This window comes from Rhinopithecus roxellana, chromosome 5 (genome assembly GCF_007565055.1).
Source record: "Rhinopithecus roxellana isolate Shanxi Qingling chromosome 5, ASM756505v1, whole genome shotgun sequence".
NCBI lineage: Eukaryota > Metazoa > Chordata > Mammalia > Primates > Cercopithecidae > Rhinopithecus > Rhinopithecus roxellana.
The window spans coordinates 161,604,583-161,621,146 of record NC_044553.1 but is presented as its reverse complement, the minus strand read 5'-3'; the positions used below and the strand labels follow the sequence as shown (position 1 = coordinate 161,621,146).

Here is a 16,564-nt window from a genome sequence, read left to right as displayed (position 1 = left end):
TGCTCATCTTTGCTGATGCCACCACGTGGAAGTCACCTTGTGTAATGTGTGGTCCAGGCTGAGTGTCACTGAGGCTGTTGAGGGAAGACCCGCGTGTGGAGAGGTGGGGGGTGTGACCCCTGCCTTTGTGACTGCTTTTATTTTTAAAGGCCAAGTTCATGTTTTTCCTTCCTTATATAAAAGTTTAAGGCAGTTCACTATAAGTCCTAGGAAACTAATATCTAATCGGCTCATTTCCTGCTCCAGCCCCATCAGTTCATAGCCTTCTTCACGTCGTGGTATTCTCAATTCAGTGCAGTTGAGTTTTGGAAAAGCTCCTTAAAGCGTGTAACCTGCTGCTGACTGGGGAAGAAACAGACTAGCCATGAGTCAGGGCCTGCTGGTGGGGCTGGAGGGTGGCCGGGAGGCCGCAGAGGGCGGGAGTGGGGAAGGCTGCAGCGGCCGAGTGGGCGAGGGACTGGGGGCGGATCTCCTTGGCAGTATAGCGTGGCCTGGGTCTCCTCATGTGTGGGCTGCGTGTGATGGGTCTGCCCTCTCCCTTCACCTCGGTGATCTGGTAGCTCTTCCTCTGGGACGTGGGCCTGAGATGCTGTTCCTCTCTGGCAGCGTGGCTTGGCTGGACCTCAGCGTGTGGTGCCCGAGGCTCTTGCTCCTTTCTCAGCCCTCGAGTCTCCTCTCTGCACAGCAGCCAGAGTGAGCTTGGCAGACCAAAGCCGGATCACATTCCTGTGCGGTCAGGGCCTCCGTGGCTCCACAGCTGTCCAGCAGCCACCCTCCTGCCTGCTCCAGCCCAGCATTGCCTGTCCCACACCTCCTGTCCCCGCCACTCCAGACACACTGGCCTCTCAGGACGTCCCACCTCACTCCGGCCTGTGCCCTTGTTCTTTGCCCCTAGCCTGACACCTCACTTAATAGGCCAGCACCTTACAGATGCTGCCCCAGCCATGCCGGCACGCCTTCCGCTTCCTACAACCCGGCTGGGGTGCGCAGCCCCTCCGCCCGTTTACTGGTTTGCTGTCAGTTCCGGCCAACCGCATGAGAGCAGAGACCTCAGTGTCACCCCAGTCACAAGGAGGGGGCCTAGCAGAGTCAGTCCTCGGAAGAATGCTGCAGGCATGAATGAACAGGGTGTGGGGCAGAGCTTCAGGGTCCCAGGCAGACCTGGGCACATCCCCCTGCAAGGCTGTCTCCTGCTGTGACTCCCTAGAATCTGGATCACGTTAGCCAGGTCAGCTACATCATCTGGTGTAGTCCAGGCGTCCACAGTCCTTGGGAAGGTGTCTGCACTTGCTGGGGATGAAAGGGGATGAAAGGACAATGTGACCCTTGAGGACACAGAGGTTCGTCAACGTATGTTAACCTTTGTCTTCAGATGAAGCAAGGAGGCCGGGGAGCAGGTGCCACTTTAGAGCACCAACAAGAGATTTCCAAAATCAAATCTGAGCTGGAGAAGAAAGTCTTGTTTTATGAAGAGGAATTGGTCAGACGTGAGGCCTCCCATGTGCTCGAAGTGAAAAATGTGAAGAAGGAGGTGCATGATTCAGAAAGCCACCAGCTGGCCCTGCAGAAAGAAATCTTGATGTTAAAAGATAAGCTAGAAAAGTCAAGGCGAGAACGGTAGGTTTTCGCGAGCTGCTCAGTTCGGAGCATGAAAGCTGATGCCTACGCCATAGATGATGAACAGTAGCGAAGTCACGAGCTTTTAACACTGCTTCTCGCTCACCTTGGCAGGCATAACGAGATGGAGGAGGCGGTAGGTACGATAAAAGATAAATACGAACGAGAAAGAGCAATGCTATTTGATGAGAACAAGAAGCTAACTGCTGAAAATGAAAAGGTAATTAATTCAAAGTACCTGAGTTAGCACTTTGTATGGAAGTTGTAATTTAAAAAAAAATTTTTTATTTTTAATTTGTGTGGGTATGTACGTAGTGGGTATATATATTTATGGGGGAATAGAATGTCGTCATTCTTGAGTCTTGGAAGTTGGGTGTCTTTTTTTTTTTTTTTGAGACAGAGTCTCATTCTGTTGCCCCAGGCTAGAGTACAGTGGTGCGATCTCGGCTCACTGCAAGCTCCGCCTCCCGGGTTCACGCCATTCTCCTGCCTCAGTCTCCCAAGTAGCTGGGACTATAGGCGCCCGCCACCACGCCCAGCGAATTTTTTGTTTTTTGTTTTTTGTTTTGAGACGGAGTCTCGCTCTGTCACTCAGGCTAGAGTGCAATGGCACGATCTCTGCTCACTGCAAGCTCCGCCTCCCAGGTTCACGCCATTCTCCTGCCTCAGCCTCCCGTGTAGCTGGGACTACAGGCGCCCGCCACCACACCCAGCTAGTTTTTGTATTTTTAGTAGAGACAGGGTGTCACCGTCTTAGCCAGGATGGTCTCGATCTCCTGACCTCGTGATTCACCAGCTTCGGCCTCCCAAAGTGCTGGGATTACAGGCGTGAGCCACCGTGCCCAGCCTTATTTTTTGTATTTTTAGTAGAGACGGGGTTTCACCATGTTAGTCAGGATGGTCTCGATCTCCTGACCTCGTGATCCACCGGCTTCGGCCTCCCTACGTGCTGGGATTACAGGCGTGAGCCACCGCACCGGCCAAAGTTTGGTATGTTTTTACAGTGCAGTCATGTGCCATATAACGATGCTTTTTCCATCAGTGACAGACCGTGTGTACAACAGACATCCCATACGATTGTAAACTGTCCTTTACCTCTTCTGTGTTGAGATACACAGATACTTAGTATTGTGTTACAGCCGCCAGCAGCGTCCTGCACAGCAACATGGTATGCAGGCTTGTGGCCTGGAATTGACAGGCTGTGCCACAGGGCCTGGTGTGCAGCAGTCACACCATCTAGGCTTGTGTGAGTGCATTCATGCTGCGTGCACAAGGACGTGTTTCTCAGACCATGTTCTTGCTATTTCACCACACGTGACTGTTTTGATTTTTGAATGAAGTAATGGGTTTGGTCTTTTCAACAGGATATTTGTATTCAGCGAAAAGGTGCCAATTGCCTGAAGTCACTAGCTCCATCGGTTTAGGTTTAGATTTGAGTTGAAATGTGACTTAAGCTAGACACAATGAAAAAATCTGTATCATGAACTTAGTTTAGAAAAATCTCATGACGATTAAAGAAAACTTTCAAAGTCTTCAAAGGAACTTCCAGTGTTAATGCCAGCATACTTAAAGGATGCCCGATTAACAAGTTCTGTGGTGAAATTGTTTCATTTCAGCTCTGTTCCTTTGTGGATAAACTCACAGCTCAAAATAGACAGCTGGAGGATGAGCTGCAGGATCTGGCAGCCAAGAAGGAGTCAGTGGCCCACTGGGAAGCTCAGATTGCGGAAATCATTCAGTGGTACGTGCACGGCCCCATTAGCGGCCGTAAAGCGACTCCCTGCTCAGTCCACGACGCCTGTCCCGCCTCTGCTGCCTGATCCTGTGCTCCATGCCAGGTCGTGCCTCTCAGGCTGGGATGCAGGTCTCATTGCTGTTCCCCAGAAACTTCTCATGTCTGGGGCAGTGGTTCTGTTGGACTGGAGGTGGAGACACGCCCCCACCAACCCACTGAAGGACTTGGGGCAAGCAGTTCACACCCCTCGCGTTCTCAGAGAATCGGGAGGCAGAGCCCTCCTGAAGTGGCTGCAGAAGCAGCAGGGAGACTTGGAGCGAGCTGGGACCTGGCCCTCCGCTCCTAAGGTGTGAAGCTGTAATTTTTAAAAGAGTTTTTATTTTTAATTTTTGTGGGTGCGTGGTAGGTGTATATATTTATGGGGTAATACAATTTTTTCATTCTTAAGTCTTGGAAGTTTGGTGTCTTTTTAAACTGCAGTCGTGCCATGTAACGATGCTTCCATCAATGTGATCCCACGTATACAGTGGGTACACTGGGCACTCTGGCTGACGTGACGCTGTGTCACTGTGTCCCGAGGAAGGCGGGAACGTCCCCTTCTTGTTTGGCTTCTTGCTGATAGCTATGCTTCGTGAGACAGAACATCTGTTCTGTTCCCTCCTCCAGGGTCAGCGACGAGAAAGATGCCCGGGGTTACCTTCAAGCTCTTGCTTCCAAGATGACCGAAGAGCTCGAGGCTTTGAGGAGTTCTAGTCTGGGGTCAAGAACACTGGTAGGTTTTGTGTAATACCTGCATTTCTATTCCTGAATAATCTGTTAGTGGTTTTAAGTGTGAATGTGACATTTACATACTATTTAGGGATTCACAGTGATACAAGAGACTTCTGTGTAACCAGTTCCCCAGTTTAAGGAATGCCAACATTTGCCAGCTTTCAGATCGTCATGGCTTCTCTCAATGGCATTCATTCGTTTAGCAGATAATTATTGAGCACTGAGCTCTGTGCTATCAAATTAAAACTGGATTCTGCCCTCAGAGAGCTTTGTTTTATTAATTTTATTGGTTCATTTAACGATCTGTGTATTATTCTTTTCCCCCCGAGATGGCGTCTCGCTCTATCGCCCAGACTGGAGTGCAGTGGCGTGATCTCGGCTCACTGCAGCCTCCACCTCCTGGGTTCAAGTGATTCTCCTGCCTCAGCCCCCCAGGTAGCTGGGATTACAGGTGTGCACCGCTACACCCGGCTAATTTTTGTATTTTACTAGAGATAGGGTTTCACCATGTTAGCCAGGCTGGTCTCAAACTCCTGACCTTAGGTGATCTGCCTGCTTCAGCCTCCCAAAGTGCTGGGATTACAGGTGTGAGCCACCACGCCTGGCCTTCCTCTGTCCATTTTCTTCTCTTTACCGTTGTAGATGGAAAATGAAGAATTCTCAGTTGTGTTCCATGAAGGTTTTTGGTTTAAAAAAAGAAAAATCAGCAAGATGGCATCTCTAGACTTCTTTCATACCTCCTGAAAGTTGATATCATACATTGGGCAACTCAGTAAGAAAACAGAAAGGTGATGTTAGTGAACTGGCATATTCCACTGTTGCTTCATCCTAGGTCACTCTGTCATTCTTCCCTTATTATTTTAGTCTTTTTTTTTTTTTTAATCACAGGTAGGAATGAGTAATGACATAATTCCCAGGATGGTGAAATCGCAAAATGTTTCAAATTATGAGAAAAAGATAACCGAACCTATAATGTACCTTAGGTTTGTAAAAGGTTTAGGGTTCAGTGGACCCATATACAAATTGCACTACAGAGGCTGGGTGCAGCGGCTCATGCCTGTAATCCCAGCACTTTGGGAGGCCAAGGAGGGTGGATCACGAGGTCAGGAGTTCAAGACTAGCCTGGCCAACATGGTGAAGCCCTGTCTCTACTAAAAATACAAAAATTAGCCACGCATGGTGGCGGGTGCCTGTAATCCCAGCTACTGGGGAGGCTGAGACAGGAAAACCGCTTGAATCTGGGAGGCCGAGGTTGCGGTGAGCCGAGATCATGCCATTGCACTCCAGCCTGGGCAACAAGAGCAAAACTCCATCTAAAAAAAAAGAGAGAGAGAGATTGTACTACAGAATCACTTTTATTCTTCTCAAAGGTAAAGTAAATGTTCTTTTTTAGAAGATTTCTAAGGAAGAGTAAAAGTCATAAAATATCAAAACAAACTCCCGAGGCACCTCAATAATTTAGAGTTAATACCTAAGTGAGACAGTAATGGCTTAAGGTTAGACAAAGATAACTTATTTGTTAACATTAGTTTAACAAGTAGATAACTGAAAGTGCATTTTTAATGCCATAACCGTGTCACAAGGATCCACTGTGGAAGGTGCGCCGCAGCCAGAAGCTGGACATGTCCGCGCGGCTGGAGCTGCAGTCGGCCCTTGAGGCGGAGATCCGGGCCAAGCAGCTTGTCCAGGAGGAGCTGAGGAAGGTCAAGGATGCCAACCTCACCTTGGAAAGGTACTTGGTGCTGGGGTCTAACTCCGAGTAGGAGCAGGGGCTGTGTGGCCTTCAGCCAGCCCTGAGCCTTGTGGGCTCTGATGCTCCTCGCTTGGAAAATCGGGGCCACGGTGTTTACTGGCACCTTAGGAGGCAGCGAGTTGGGTTTACCTGCAGGAGCCCTGAATAGCAAGCCGTTCTGACACTGAGGAGGTGGCCACAAGGGTGCAGGGCCTCACCTGCCACGGGGGTGTGCAGTGCAGTGCAAGCCGTGTTTTGACAGCAGCAGGTGCTTGTGCCCCCACACTGGGTAGTGAGACTCACACCACTCTCTGACAGGAGCCCCTCTCACTGCTTAGTCACCTCCATGCCACTCCATTCACTAACTCAGGATTGTTCCTTTCAAGCTAACGCAAATATTTTAAAACAGAGGTTGAAGATGGCATTCTCACTTGAAATTTTTCTCTAACTCCAAGCAGTAATGAGAATGCCATTTTCACACAGCAGTAAATTCAGTCAGTATTAGCTGAGAGTCTCTTTGCCGATCCTGTTTTACAAGGATACGATAATGAACATCAGTTTCATAAAAACCAGGCCAGCTCTGCTGTGCCATGAGGCAGACAAGGACCTAGAAGGGACAGTGTCTTTAACAGCATTACTAAGTCCCAAATCCTGTTAGTTTGGGGCTAAAAGAATTAATGGTAATAGGTTTCAGTTAAATTGACTTCCTTTGTACCAGGAACTGCTGTAAGACTGTTCTGTTAAATCCTGTGACCTTCCCACAGCCCAGCAGGGTAGGCACTCTTGTTACTCCTGCTTACACACTCTGCAGGTGATTTGCCCACTGTCACCCCACTTATAAGTGGAACGCCCCCCCACAAACTGCATCCCTCCTGGTCAGCTCTTCCCCGTGGCAGCCTTTCTCTGTCTCCTCCACGAAGTTGCTGGAATTGCAAGGCTGCCGGTACGGGTGGTGCTGGTGCTTCTTGATGCAGCCACCATCTTGCCAGTTATGGGAAAGATATTGACGGGGCTGATGGCTGAGCGGCCTGGGCCCTGTGTCCCTGGAGAACAGAGGACTCGCCTGGGAAGGAGATTAGGAAGGTCAAAGCTCCTTTAGACCATCATGAGACATACCTTCCTAAGCCATGACTTTTTAAATTCCTGTTTGAATGTTTATATTTGAAATATTCATACTGTTTGTAGTGTTTGCAGCAGAAAGGCCCAGCATGAGCTGCCGTGATCTGAACAGTCCCCGGTGCTGGGGAGAAACCCTGGCCCTCTCATTCTGACCTGCCCCATACCGCCTCATAGACAACCTCTTCTCAGTGCACTTAAAGCCATTTATTTTTTATTTTAGCAAACTAAAGGACTCTGAAGCCAAAAACAGAGAATTATTGGAAGAAATGGAAATTTTGAAGAAAAAGATGGAAGAAAAATTCAGAGCAGATACTGGTAAATTAACATCAGGCAGTTCTGCATTATTTGAATATAAATATTTTTCAAATGAGTGATTTTATTTTCTTTTCGACTTAATAGTTACTTTAGTTACATAAAGTACCTACAGAATTCCAAAATCAACATTTTCAAACAGCATCTTCAAAGATATTTTCCCCAAAGCTAGCCATTGTTTTTGGTGTAGCCTTCCTTTTTTTTTTTTTTTTTTGGAACAGTCTCGCTCTGTCACCCAGGCTGGAGTGCAGTGGCGTGATCTCGGCTCACTGCAACCTCTGCATTCTGGGTTCAAGCACTTCTCCCGCCTCAGCCTCCCAAGTAGCTGGCATTACAGGCACATGCCACCACCATCCCTGGCTAATTTTTGTGTTTTTAGTAGAGGTGGGATTGTGCCATGTTGGCCAAGCTGGTCTGGTCTGCAGCTCCTGACCTCAGGCAATCCACCCACCTCAGCCTCCCAAAGTGTTGGGATTACAGGTGTGAGCCACCGTGCCCAGCCTGTCCTTCCTTTCATCTTGAAAACATATGGCAAATACACACAAATCTAGGCACACATTTGCATCCCCTGATTACATAAAAGGCATCATTTTGTGCTGGGGGAGCCACCCTGGCCCCCTCTGCAGCTACACTGTGCACTGCCGTGAGCTGGCCAGCCGCTGGGATGGGTGATTCCCTGGCATTTGCTGCCGTAGAAAGTACTGCCAGGAGGGGCTGAATGGACAGAACATTTCCTATTTTTGTCGTTGTATTTTGGGATAGAGTTCTAGAAGTGGGATTGCCAGGGCAAAGGGCAAACATGCCTGTACACTTGCGCTACGTGCTGACGGACAGGCCTCCAGAGGCTGTGCACTGACACTCCTCCTCCTCTGCATGAGGGGTTTCTGCCCCACAGCCTACCCACAAAGTAGGATTTCGGACTTTCAGATTTTTGCTGCTCTGAATAGGTGAGAAATAGCATCTCCGTAGAGGTTTAACTTGCATGTTTCTCATAAGTAAGATGGAGCATCTTTTTGTGTGTTTGAGGGACTTTTGTATTTTGTGCATTATATATTTTTATTGTTTGCCCACTTTTAAAAATTCAGGTTGTTAGTCTGGTGGATTTCTAAAAGCCTTTTGCGTTATGGGGATTAGTCCTTTTGTTTGTGATGTAAGTTGCAAGTATTTTCCTTGTTTCTCTTTGTCTTTGCTTATTCATTGATTGATTTTTTTGCCAAATAAAAGTGGTTTTGCAGCCGGGGACGGTGGCTCATGCCTGTAATCCCACCACTTTGGGAGGCCGAGGTAGGTGGATCACTTGAGGTCTGGAGGTCGAGACCAGCCTGGCCAACATGGAGAAACCCCATCTCTTCTAAAGATACAAAATTAGCTGGGCGTGGTGGCGTGTGCCTGTAATCCCAGCTACTCAGGAGGCTGAGGCAGGAGAATTGTTTCAATTTGAACCCGAACCTGGGACGCAGAGGTTGCGGTGAGCCACGATTGCGCCATTGCACTCCAGCCTGAGCAACAAGAGCAAAACGCTATCTTAAAAAAAAAAAAAAGTGGTTTTGCCATCTCTACTAAAAATACAAAAATTGGCTGGGCATGGTGGTGCATGCCTATAGTCTCAGCTACTCAGGAGGCTGAGGCAGGAGAATCACTTGAACCTGGGAAACAGAGGTTGCAGTGAGGTGAGATCTTGCCACTGCACTCCAGCCTGGGCGACAGAGCCGGATTCCGTCTCTCAAGGAAAAGAAAAAAAAGGTGGTTTTCAAAATTTTTTGTGTGTCAAGTTTTCAGTCTTTTTCCTTTTTTGAGTCATAAATAGGAAAATACAGCTAACTCCCAGTTGTTGGAGGGATTTTCTCATGCTTCTCATACTTGCGTGGCTTCATGACTGATTGATTGATTCAGGGTCTCGCTTTGTTGCCCAGGCTGGAGTGCAGTAGCACGATCAGGGCTCACTGCAGCCTCAACTTTCTGGCCTCAAGTGATCCTCCCACCTCAGCCCCCTGAGTAGCTGGGACTACACAGTATTTCACAGGCTGGTCTTGAACTCCTGGACTCAAGCAATCTGCCTGCCTTGCCTCCCAAAGTGCTAGGATTACAGACATGATCCACCGTGCCCAGCCTCATTTTTGTAATTAGAATACTGATCCATTTGAAATGTGCTCTGACATACAGTTTGAGGAGTATATCCAGTTTTGTCTTTTGCTAATGGCTAGCTCGTTGTCCAGTAGCAGTTATTAATACCAGCTATTTTTCCTGCTGATTTTATGTACGCCTGTTGTCATGTACAGGATCACCATGGGTACTTGGGTCTGTTTCTGGATTTTCTCCCCTGTTCCATTGTTCATGGGCAAGAACCATGTGATTCTTGTTTTTTGATTTGTGTTTTTGTGTGTGTGTGACAGGGTCTCACTCTGTCACCCAGGCTGGAGTGCAGGGGCACGTGCAACCTCAGTCTCCCCAGCTCAGGTGATCCTCCTGTCTCGGTCTCCCAAGTAGCTGGGACCACAGGCACATGCCACCATGCCCAGCTAATTTTACTTTGTGTGTGTGTGGAGTTGGGATCTCTCTGTGTTGCCGAGGCTGGTCTCAAACTCATGGCCTCAAGCAGTCCTCTGGCCTTGGCCTCCCAAAGTGCTGGGATGACAGGTGTGAGCCACTGCGCCCGGCCATGATTCTTATCGTAGAGGCCTTAGTGAATCTGCTTTAATACCTGATAGATCTACTCCTCCTCCACCTACCCTCAGCCCAGCCACCCCTGTGGTTTTGGGGTTTTTTTGGTTGTTGTTTTTTTTTTTTCCAGATGGAGTCTCGCTCTGTTGCCCAGGCTGGAGTGCCGTGGCGTGATCTCGGCTCACTGCAACCTCCGCCTCCCGGGCTCACGCCATTCTTCTGCCTCAGCCTCCCGAGTAGCTGGGACTACAGGCGCCCGCCACCACGCCCGGCTAGTTTTTTTTTTTTTGTATTTTTAGTAGAGGTGGGGTTTCACCGTGTTAGCCAGGATGGTCTCAATCTCCTGACCTCATGATCCACCCACCTCGGCCTCACAAAGTGCTGAGATTACAGGCGTGAGCCACCACACCTGGCCTTTTTTTTTTTTTTTTTTTTTTTGAGATAAGAGTCTTGCTCTGTCATCCAGGCTGGAGTACAGTGGTGTGATCTTGGCTCACCACAACCTTCACCTCCTGGGCTCAAGAGATTCTCCTGCCTCAGCCTCCCAAGTAGATGGGATTTCAGGCACATGCCACCATGTGCAGCTAATTTTTGTATTTTAAGCAGAGATAGGGTTTCACCATGTTGGCCAGGCTGGTCTTTAACTCCTGACCTCAGGTGATCTGCCCACCTCAGCCTCCCAAAGTGTTGGGATTACAGGCGTGAGCCACCGCATCCGGTCCCTTGGTTACTTTTTCAAGTGAACTTTTTGATTATTGTTCATCTCTGGAGGAACGCCTGGTGTTTTTTTCAACTGGGATCATGTCAGATGTATCAGTTACTTAAGGAGAATTGACATCTTGAAGACATTGAGTCTTTCTGTCTGAAAATAATATGTAGACTTTAGTTTTTTTTACCTTGACTGTTCTTTTTTTCTTTTTACAGGGCTCAAACTTCCAGATTTTCAGGATTCCATTTTTGAGTATTTCAACACTGCACCCCTTGCACATGACCTGACATTTAGAGTAAGTCATTGTTTTTTTTAAGTGACAGATGAGTTTATGATGAGTTATAAATAGTGTAATACATGATTTTACCACTCATGGGGCCACAAACATACCAGTAAATATACATTCAGTATTTATCTCAGAGTTGTGCTAACTATGTACTTGATCCACATGTAATCAACCCACATTAAATGCATAAGGTGAGAGACATTTAGGGTATTTGAGTTGCTCCCAGAGAAGCTTTCTCAACTCAAGTAGAAATGAGATTAAGAAAGTGCTCAGCATCTTCAGGGAGAAATCTACACTGGCCTCAGCTGTGTAGTGAGTATTTCTTTTTTTCTTTTCTTTTCTTTTCTTTTTTTTTTTGAGACAGAGTCTTGCTCTGTCACCCAGGCTGGAGTGCAGTAGCATGATCTTGGCTCACTGTAACTTCTACCTCCTGGGTTCAAGCGATTCTCCTGCCTCAGCCTCCCGAGTAGCTGGGATTACAGGCACCCGCCACCATGCCCGGCTAATTTTTGTATTTTTAGTAGAGGCAGGGTTTCACCATATGGGCCAGGCTGGTCTCGAACTCCTGACCTTGTGATCTGCGCCCGCCCCCCGGCCCCCCCCCGGCCTCCCAAAGTGCTGGGATTACAGTCGTGAGCCACCACACCTGGCCTGTAGCGAGTATTTCAAGTAAGTACTTTAATACAAATTCTCACATTGGGATGGGTGTGGTGGCTTACGCCTATAATCCCAGCATTTTGGGAGGCTGAAGGGGGAGGATCACTTGAGCCCAGGAGTTCAAGACCAGCCTAGGCAACATAGCGACACCTTATCTCTTAAAAAAAAAAAAAATCCCACACTAGAGCAAATAAAAACACGGTAGTTGTGTTACCATCTGTATAGTTGTAGAGTTCGGCATTGGGGATCAATGGGAAAGGTGGTTGATGGGAACAGTCTGGCACCAGGTGCCTCGCGGAGACCCTCACAAGGAGGCCAGCCCCTCAGGCAGCCAGAGCCGCTGGTCATCTTGGGAATTAGCTGTCGAGTGAGCCGCAGACCCCACTGCCTCCCTCCATGGGCTGCAGGTTCTTGGTGGCATTCCGTGGAGGCAGGACAGCCTTTCCTCCTCTTCTGAACCTGTAGGGATGCACCCTTGACAGCTGCACGCGAAGCACATTGGAGCGGGGAGAGCAGAGCTCACTCATGGAACGCCTGATGGGGGTGCAGGGAGGGGGAGGTGGTTCCAGCCTTTGATTTAGAAAACTCCAACCCTGCAGGCGAGTGGGAAGAATAGGGTGCATGTGTACATGTCCCTCATCTGGGGTTTTGCTACATCTGCTTTCTCTCTCTCAACATAGAGACTTTTTTCCTCAGCAGTATTTGAAAGCGAGTTGCAGGTTATCAGCGACCCCAACATACTTCAGCAGTTATTTCCTACGATTGGGGCATTCTCCCACATAACCACAGGGTCACCTGTCATCAGGCATTCTGCGCTGGTGCCGTGCGACAGCCCGTATCCATGTGTCCCTTGTCGTCCCGGGAATGTCCTTTCCTGCTGGCTTTTCCTCCTAGTTCTGGATCTACCTGGAGATCACGAATCGCATTTAGTCTTTTGTTTTCTTTAATCTGGAACAGTTCCCCATCTGTTCCCTCTTTTATGACAATGATATTTTGGTGTTACCCAAGTCAGTTGTCCTGCAGAATGTCCGCTCTGGGTTTGTCTGATGTTCCATCTTGATCAGATGTGGGTTGAACCTTTGGCACAAACTCTGCGCAGGAGGAGCTGTGCCCTTCCCATACACACAGGCCGGCCTGCCCAGGGTGGGTGATGCCAAGTGTGATCATTGGGTTGAGGTGGGGTTGGCTAGGGTTGCTGCCTGTGTGAGTAGGGGGTAGTCAGCAGGTGCCCATGTGGGCAGCTGCCTGTAGCACCCTCCCCTGGGGTGGGCTCTTAGCATCCTGGCCTGTGTCTGTCAGTACAACACCCAGGCAGGCTTGCATTGTTCACAGCCACTCTGGATGCACACTGTTCACCTTCACCTATCAGAATGTTTGTTTGTTTTATCAAATTGGCAATGCTTGTCTTTTCCCTGAAATCCTCGGTTTTGAAGAAGCAAATAACCGGTAAGTGCCACCGGATCTTTGATAAGCCTGTTTCTGCACAAGTCACTGCCTCCCCCTGTTGCTGCGGGGCCAGGCACCGCTGTGGGGAGGAATGAGTGGATTCCAGAGAACCAGAGATGGTGCTTGTTCTGTGAATGGAGGCCGGCAGGAAAGCGGTAGCTTTCTGTAACATGAACAGAGTAGAGGGCCCAGTAGCAAGTGAGTTTACAGCCAGTACTGTCCATGAGTGTGTGAGTCACAGCTGTGGAGAGTGGGCAGCAGAGATGGAGACAGAGACGATATCTTTATGCCTCATTCTCTACAGCCAGCATGCCTGCCCTTGCTAATCCCTCCTTTTTTTTTTTTTTTTTTTTTTGAGACAGAGTCTTACTCTGTCGCCCAGGCTGGAGTGCAGTGGTGCAGTTTCGGCTCACCACAACCTCCACCTCCTGAGTTCAAGTGATTCTCGTGCCTCAGTCTCCCAAATAGCTGGGACTACAGGCACACGCCACTACACCCAGCTAATTTTTTTTTTTTTTTTTGTATTTTTAGTAGAGATTGGGGTTTTGCCATGTTGCCCAGGATGGTCTTGAACTCCTGACCTCAAGGGATCCACCCACCTCAGCCTCCCAAAGTGTTGGGATTACAGGCGTGAGCCACCATGCCTGGCCCATAGTTGATTTATAAATTGTGATGTAAGCACACATAACATAAAACTTACCATCTTAACCATTTTTTAGAGTCAGGGCTTCCTTCTGCTGCCCAGGCTGGAGTGCAGTGCTGCCATCATAGCTCACTGCCACCTCAAACTCCTGGACTCAGGCGATTCTCCTGCCTCAGCCTCCTGAGTAGCTAGCACTACAGGTGCTCGCCACCACACCCGGCTAATTTTTAAATTTTTTGTAGAGGTGGATTCTCGCTGTATTGCACAGACCGTTCTCAAACTCCTAACCTCAGGTGATCTGCCTGCCTCGGCCTCCCAAAGTGCTGGGATTATAGGCGTGAGCCACCATGCCTGGCCATTAATCCCTTGTTAATGCCTCTGTGATTTAAGTGGGAAGGCATTTATTGTTGAAAGAAAAAACCCTGCATCAGGGGCTGAGTCTGTTAGAGCTTCCAGACTCTTTTGAAAATTGTCTTTGAGAAACTTCTTATCCCACTCTGCCTGCATGAAACATGTTGCTTATTACTAGAAATGGTTTGCCACCAAGATGAAGTCAATGTATCTTTGTGCAAGTGTTGACTGGGTGGGAAATGATGTTTGTTCCTCCTGTCTGTTGCCTCCAAGGACTCTCTCTCCTCCTCGTCTGCATCTTCCCTGCTAGCCTTTTGGGAAGAAGTAAGTGGCTGCCAGCGCTGGCTTCCCGCGGCTTTCCCTCCTGTTAGTGCACAGCCTCCTCAATGCTCCTGTCCTTTAATCTGCATCCCTTTGATTAATTAACCAACTAAATGAAACGAGCGGGGCTTTTACATGACTAAAATTAAATTAATATTCTTTTCCTCCTCATTTATCTAAAGATGGAACCATAACTCACTTAACATACCTTGTTTATGGGGTAGATTTGCTTTCGTTTTTGAGCTTTGATAATTAGCCAGTTGAGCTAGCCTTTCCCTTGTGAATTTGCAGTACACGGTTGTGTGTGTGTTTTGTGTGTGTGTGCTGCCGTCCCGTCTGAATTTGGCTCCTTCCTCAGCGGCCTAATTAATTGCAACTGTTGGAAAGTGTTTATCTGATTTGGTTCATTGGGATTCTGATGTGGAACACAAAATACAGCTGTAAACTGTTCCTTTAGGCGCCTACCCAGCCATGTCTGTGTCCTAGTACACTGTTTGCTGGTGCTAACACTTACTACTCAGCATACCTACGTGTGCGTCTGTGTAAACAGCAATGGCCTGTGATGATAAACTATTAGTTTCAGGAATACGTGTTGAAACAGAGTTGTTTTTAAGTGGTTTCAGAGTGTAGCTTTAGCTTCAAATAAATCACTGTGAAATTAGAACTCTTAAGTTGTTAAAACAAAACATTGCTTCCCCGTGTCGTAAAATCTTCAGGGAAATTCTTACAACTGCTCCTGGGCCCACCGACATCTGTTGATGTTTGAATTTCTTCTTGATCCTTGAAATGAGGTTAAGAAGCATTTGGCTAATTGATCTTTTTTTTCTTTTTCTTTTTCTTGTGAGACAGTCTTGCCTCATTGCCCAGGCTGGAGTGCAGTGGCTTGATCTCAGCTCGCTGCAGCGTCCACCTCCTGGGTTCAAGCGATTCTCGGGCCTCAGCCTCCAGAGTAGCTGGGATTATGCGTGTGTGCTAGCACGCCCGGCTGATTTTTGTATTTTTAGTAGAGACGGGTTTTTGCCATGTTGGCCAGGCTGGTCTCAAACTCCTGACTTCAGGTGATCCCCACCTCAGCCTCCCAAAGTGCCGGGATTACAGGCGTGAGCCTCCGCGCCCCACGTGGCTAATTGATCTTAAGGCTGCTAGGTTGGGTAACCTTACTTACGAATAAAGGTCAGGAAGGATTGGCGTTTCCAGGTCTTGCCCTTTCAGTGGCCAGGGCAAGGAGGCTGCAGGAGGCGGCGGTGTGCTCATGGCTGTGCATTAGAGATGTCTCCAGGCAAATTCTCACCTCAGCGGGGTGACTGTGACTTGTCAGACTCACCTGCCCACGCGATCACCACTCAGCCAAGGATGCCAAGTGCAGGGGTCCTCAGGGCTGGCCGGCCGGCTAGGAGTGGAGCAGGAGTCCGTGAGGAGACCCAAGGGGTGATAGGATCCAGGAGTAAGAACCGCTGGGACCGCTGGGCCAGAGAGAATGTGCTTTTATTAGTAAAGAACTTGTAAGTCGAGTCTGGATCATACAGAGTATGTCCTTTCACCCAACTCTTTCTTTCTTGGTTCTCACAGACCAGCTCAGCTAGTGAGCAAGAAACACAAGCTCCAAAGCCAGAAGCGTCCCCGTCGATGTCTGTGGCTGCATCAGAGCAACAGGAGGTGAGACAGCGTTGCCCTGGTGATGTTCCCACCTGGGGTCTGCCCTCGTGTACAGGTGACCAAACGCCGCTCACCTGGCCCCTGCATAACAGCTTGCAGCGAGGGCCTCTGCCCAGGTGCTCAAGCCCACCTTTCATTTTGAGAATTAACTGTCAGTCCCTCCCCTAGATGAGGAAGGCTTCAGCAGATGTCTCAACATTGTAGCAAATTAAAGATGCAGAACTGTTCACTGTTAACACATTCTTGAGAGAAGTGCACCCCGTGGGGCCAGGTGTCTCAGCCGTGCTGAGCTGGGCCGACACTCACCTGTCCTGCTTGTCTCCCAGGACATGGCTCGGCCCCCGCAGAGGCCATCCGCTGTGCCGTTGCCCACCACGCAGGCCCTGGCTCTGGCTGGACCGAAGGTAGGGGCCTTGCTTTCACCCGGGGCGCCTTCTTAGTTATTTAGTTATTTATTTATTCTCAGTTATTTAGAAAATAACTTTTGTATAAATAAAACAGACTTAGTCATTTTTGTGTACACACAGTAGTGACCCTGATGTTCTGTA

At 48.6% G+C, this 16,564-nt stretch overlaps 1 protein-coding gene across 3 annotated transcripts in view; it reads left to right on the top strand.

The window, feature by feature from the left end:
- Positions 1–16,564, top strand: part of CDC42BPB (CDC42 binding protein kinase beta) — a 134,019-nt gene that overhangs the window by 95,341 nt on the left and 22,114 nt on the right. For 2 of the 3 annotated variants that reach the window (XR_004057395.1, XM_010353708.2), the window contains exons 15-23: positions 1,373–1,617; positions 1,732–1,837; positions 3,234–3,358; positions 4,019–4,124; positions 5,707–5,855; positions 7,195–7,289; positions 10,872–10,951; positions 15,930–16,016; positions 16,343–16,420. Coding sequence is in view for 2 of the 3 variants with exons in the window: in XM_010353708.2 (XP_010352010.2) it covers positions 1,373–1,617; positions 1,732–1,837; positions 3,234–3,358; positions 4,019–4,124; positions 5,707–5,855; positions 7,195–7,289; positions 10,872–10,951; positions 15,930–16,016; positions 16,343–16,420 (1,071 nt within the window). In the remaining variant the exon portion in view is untranslated. The remainder of the gene's footprint in view (positions 1–1,372; positions 1,618–1,731; positions 1,838–3,233; positions 3,359–4,018; positions 4,125–5,706; positions 5,856–7,194; positions 7,290–10,871; positions 10,952–15,929; positions 16,017–16,342; positions 16,421–16,564) is intronic. The other variant, XM_030931068.1, reaches the window with a different exon arrangement.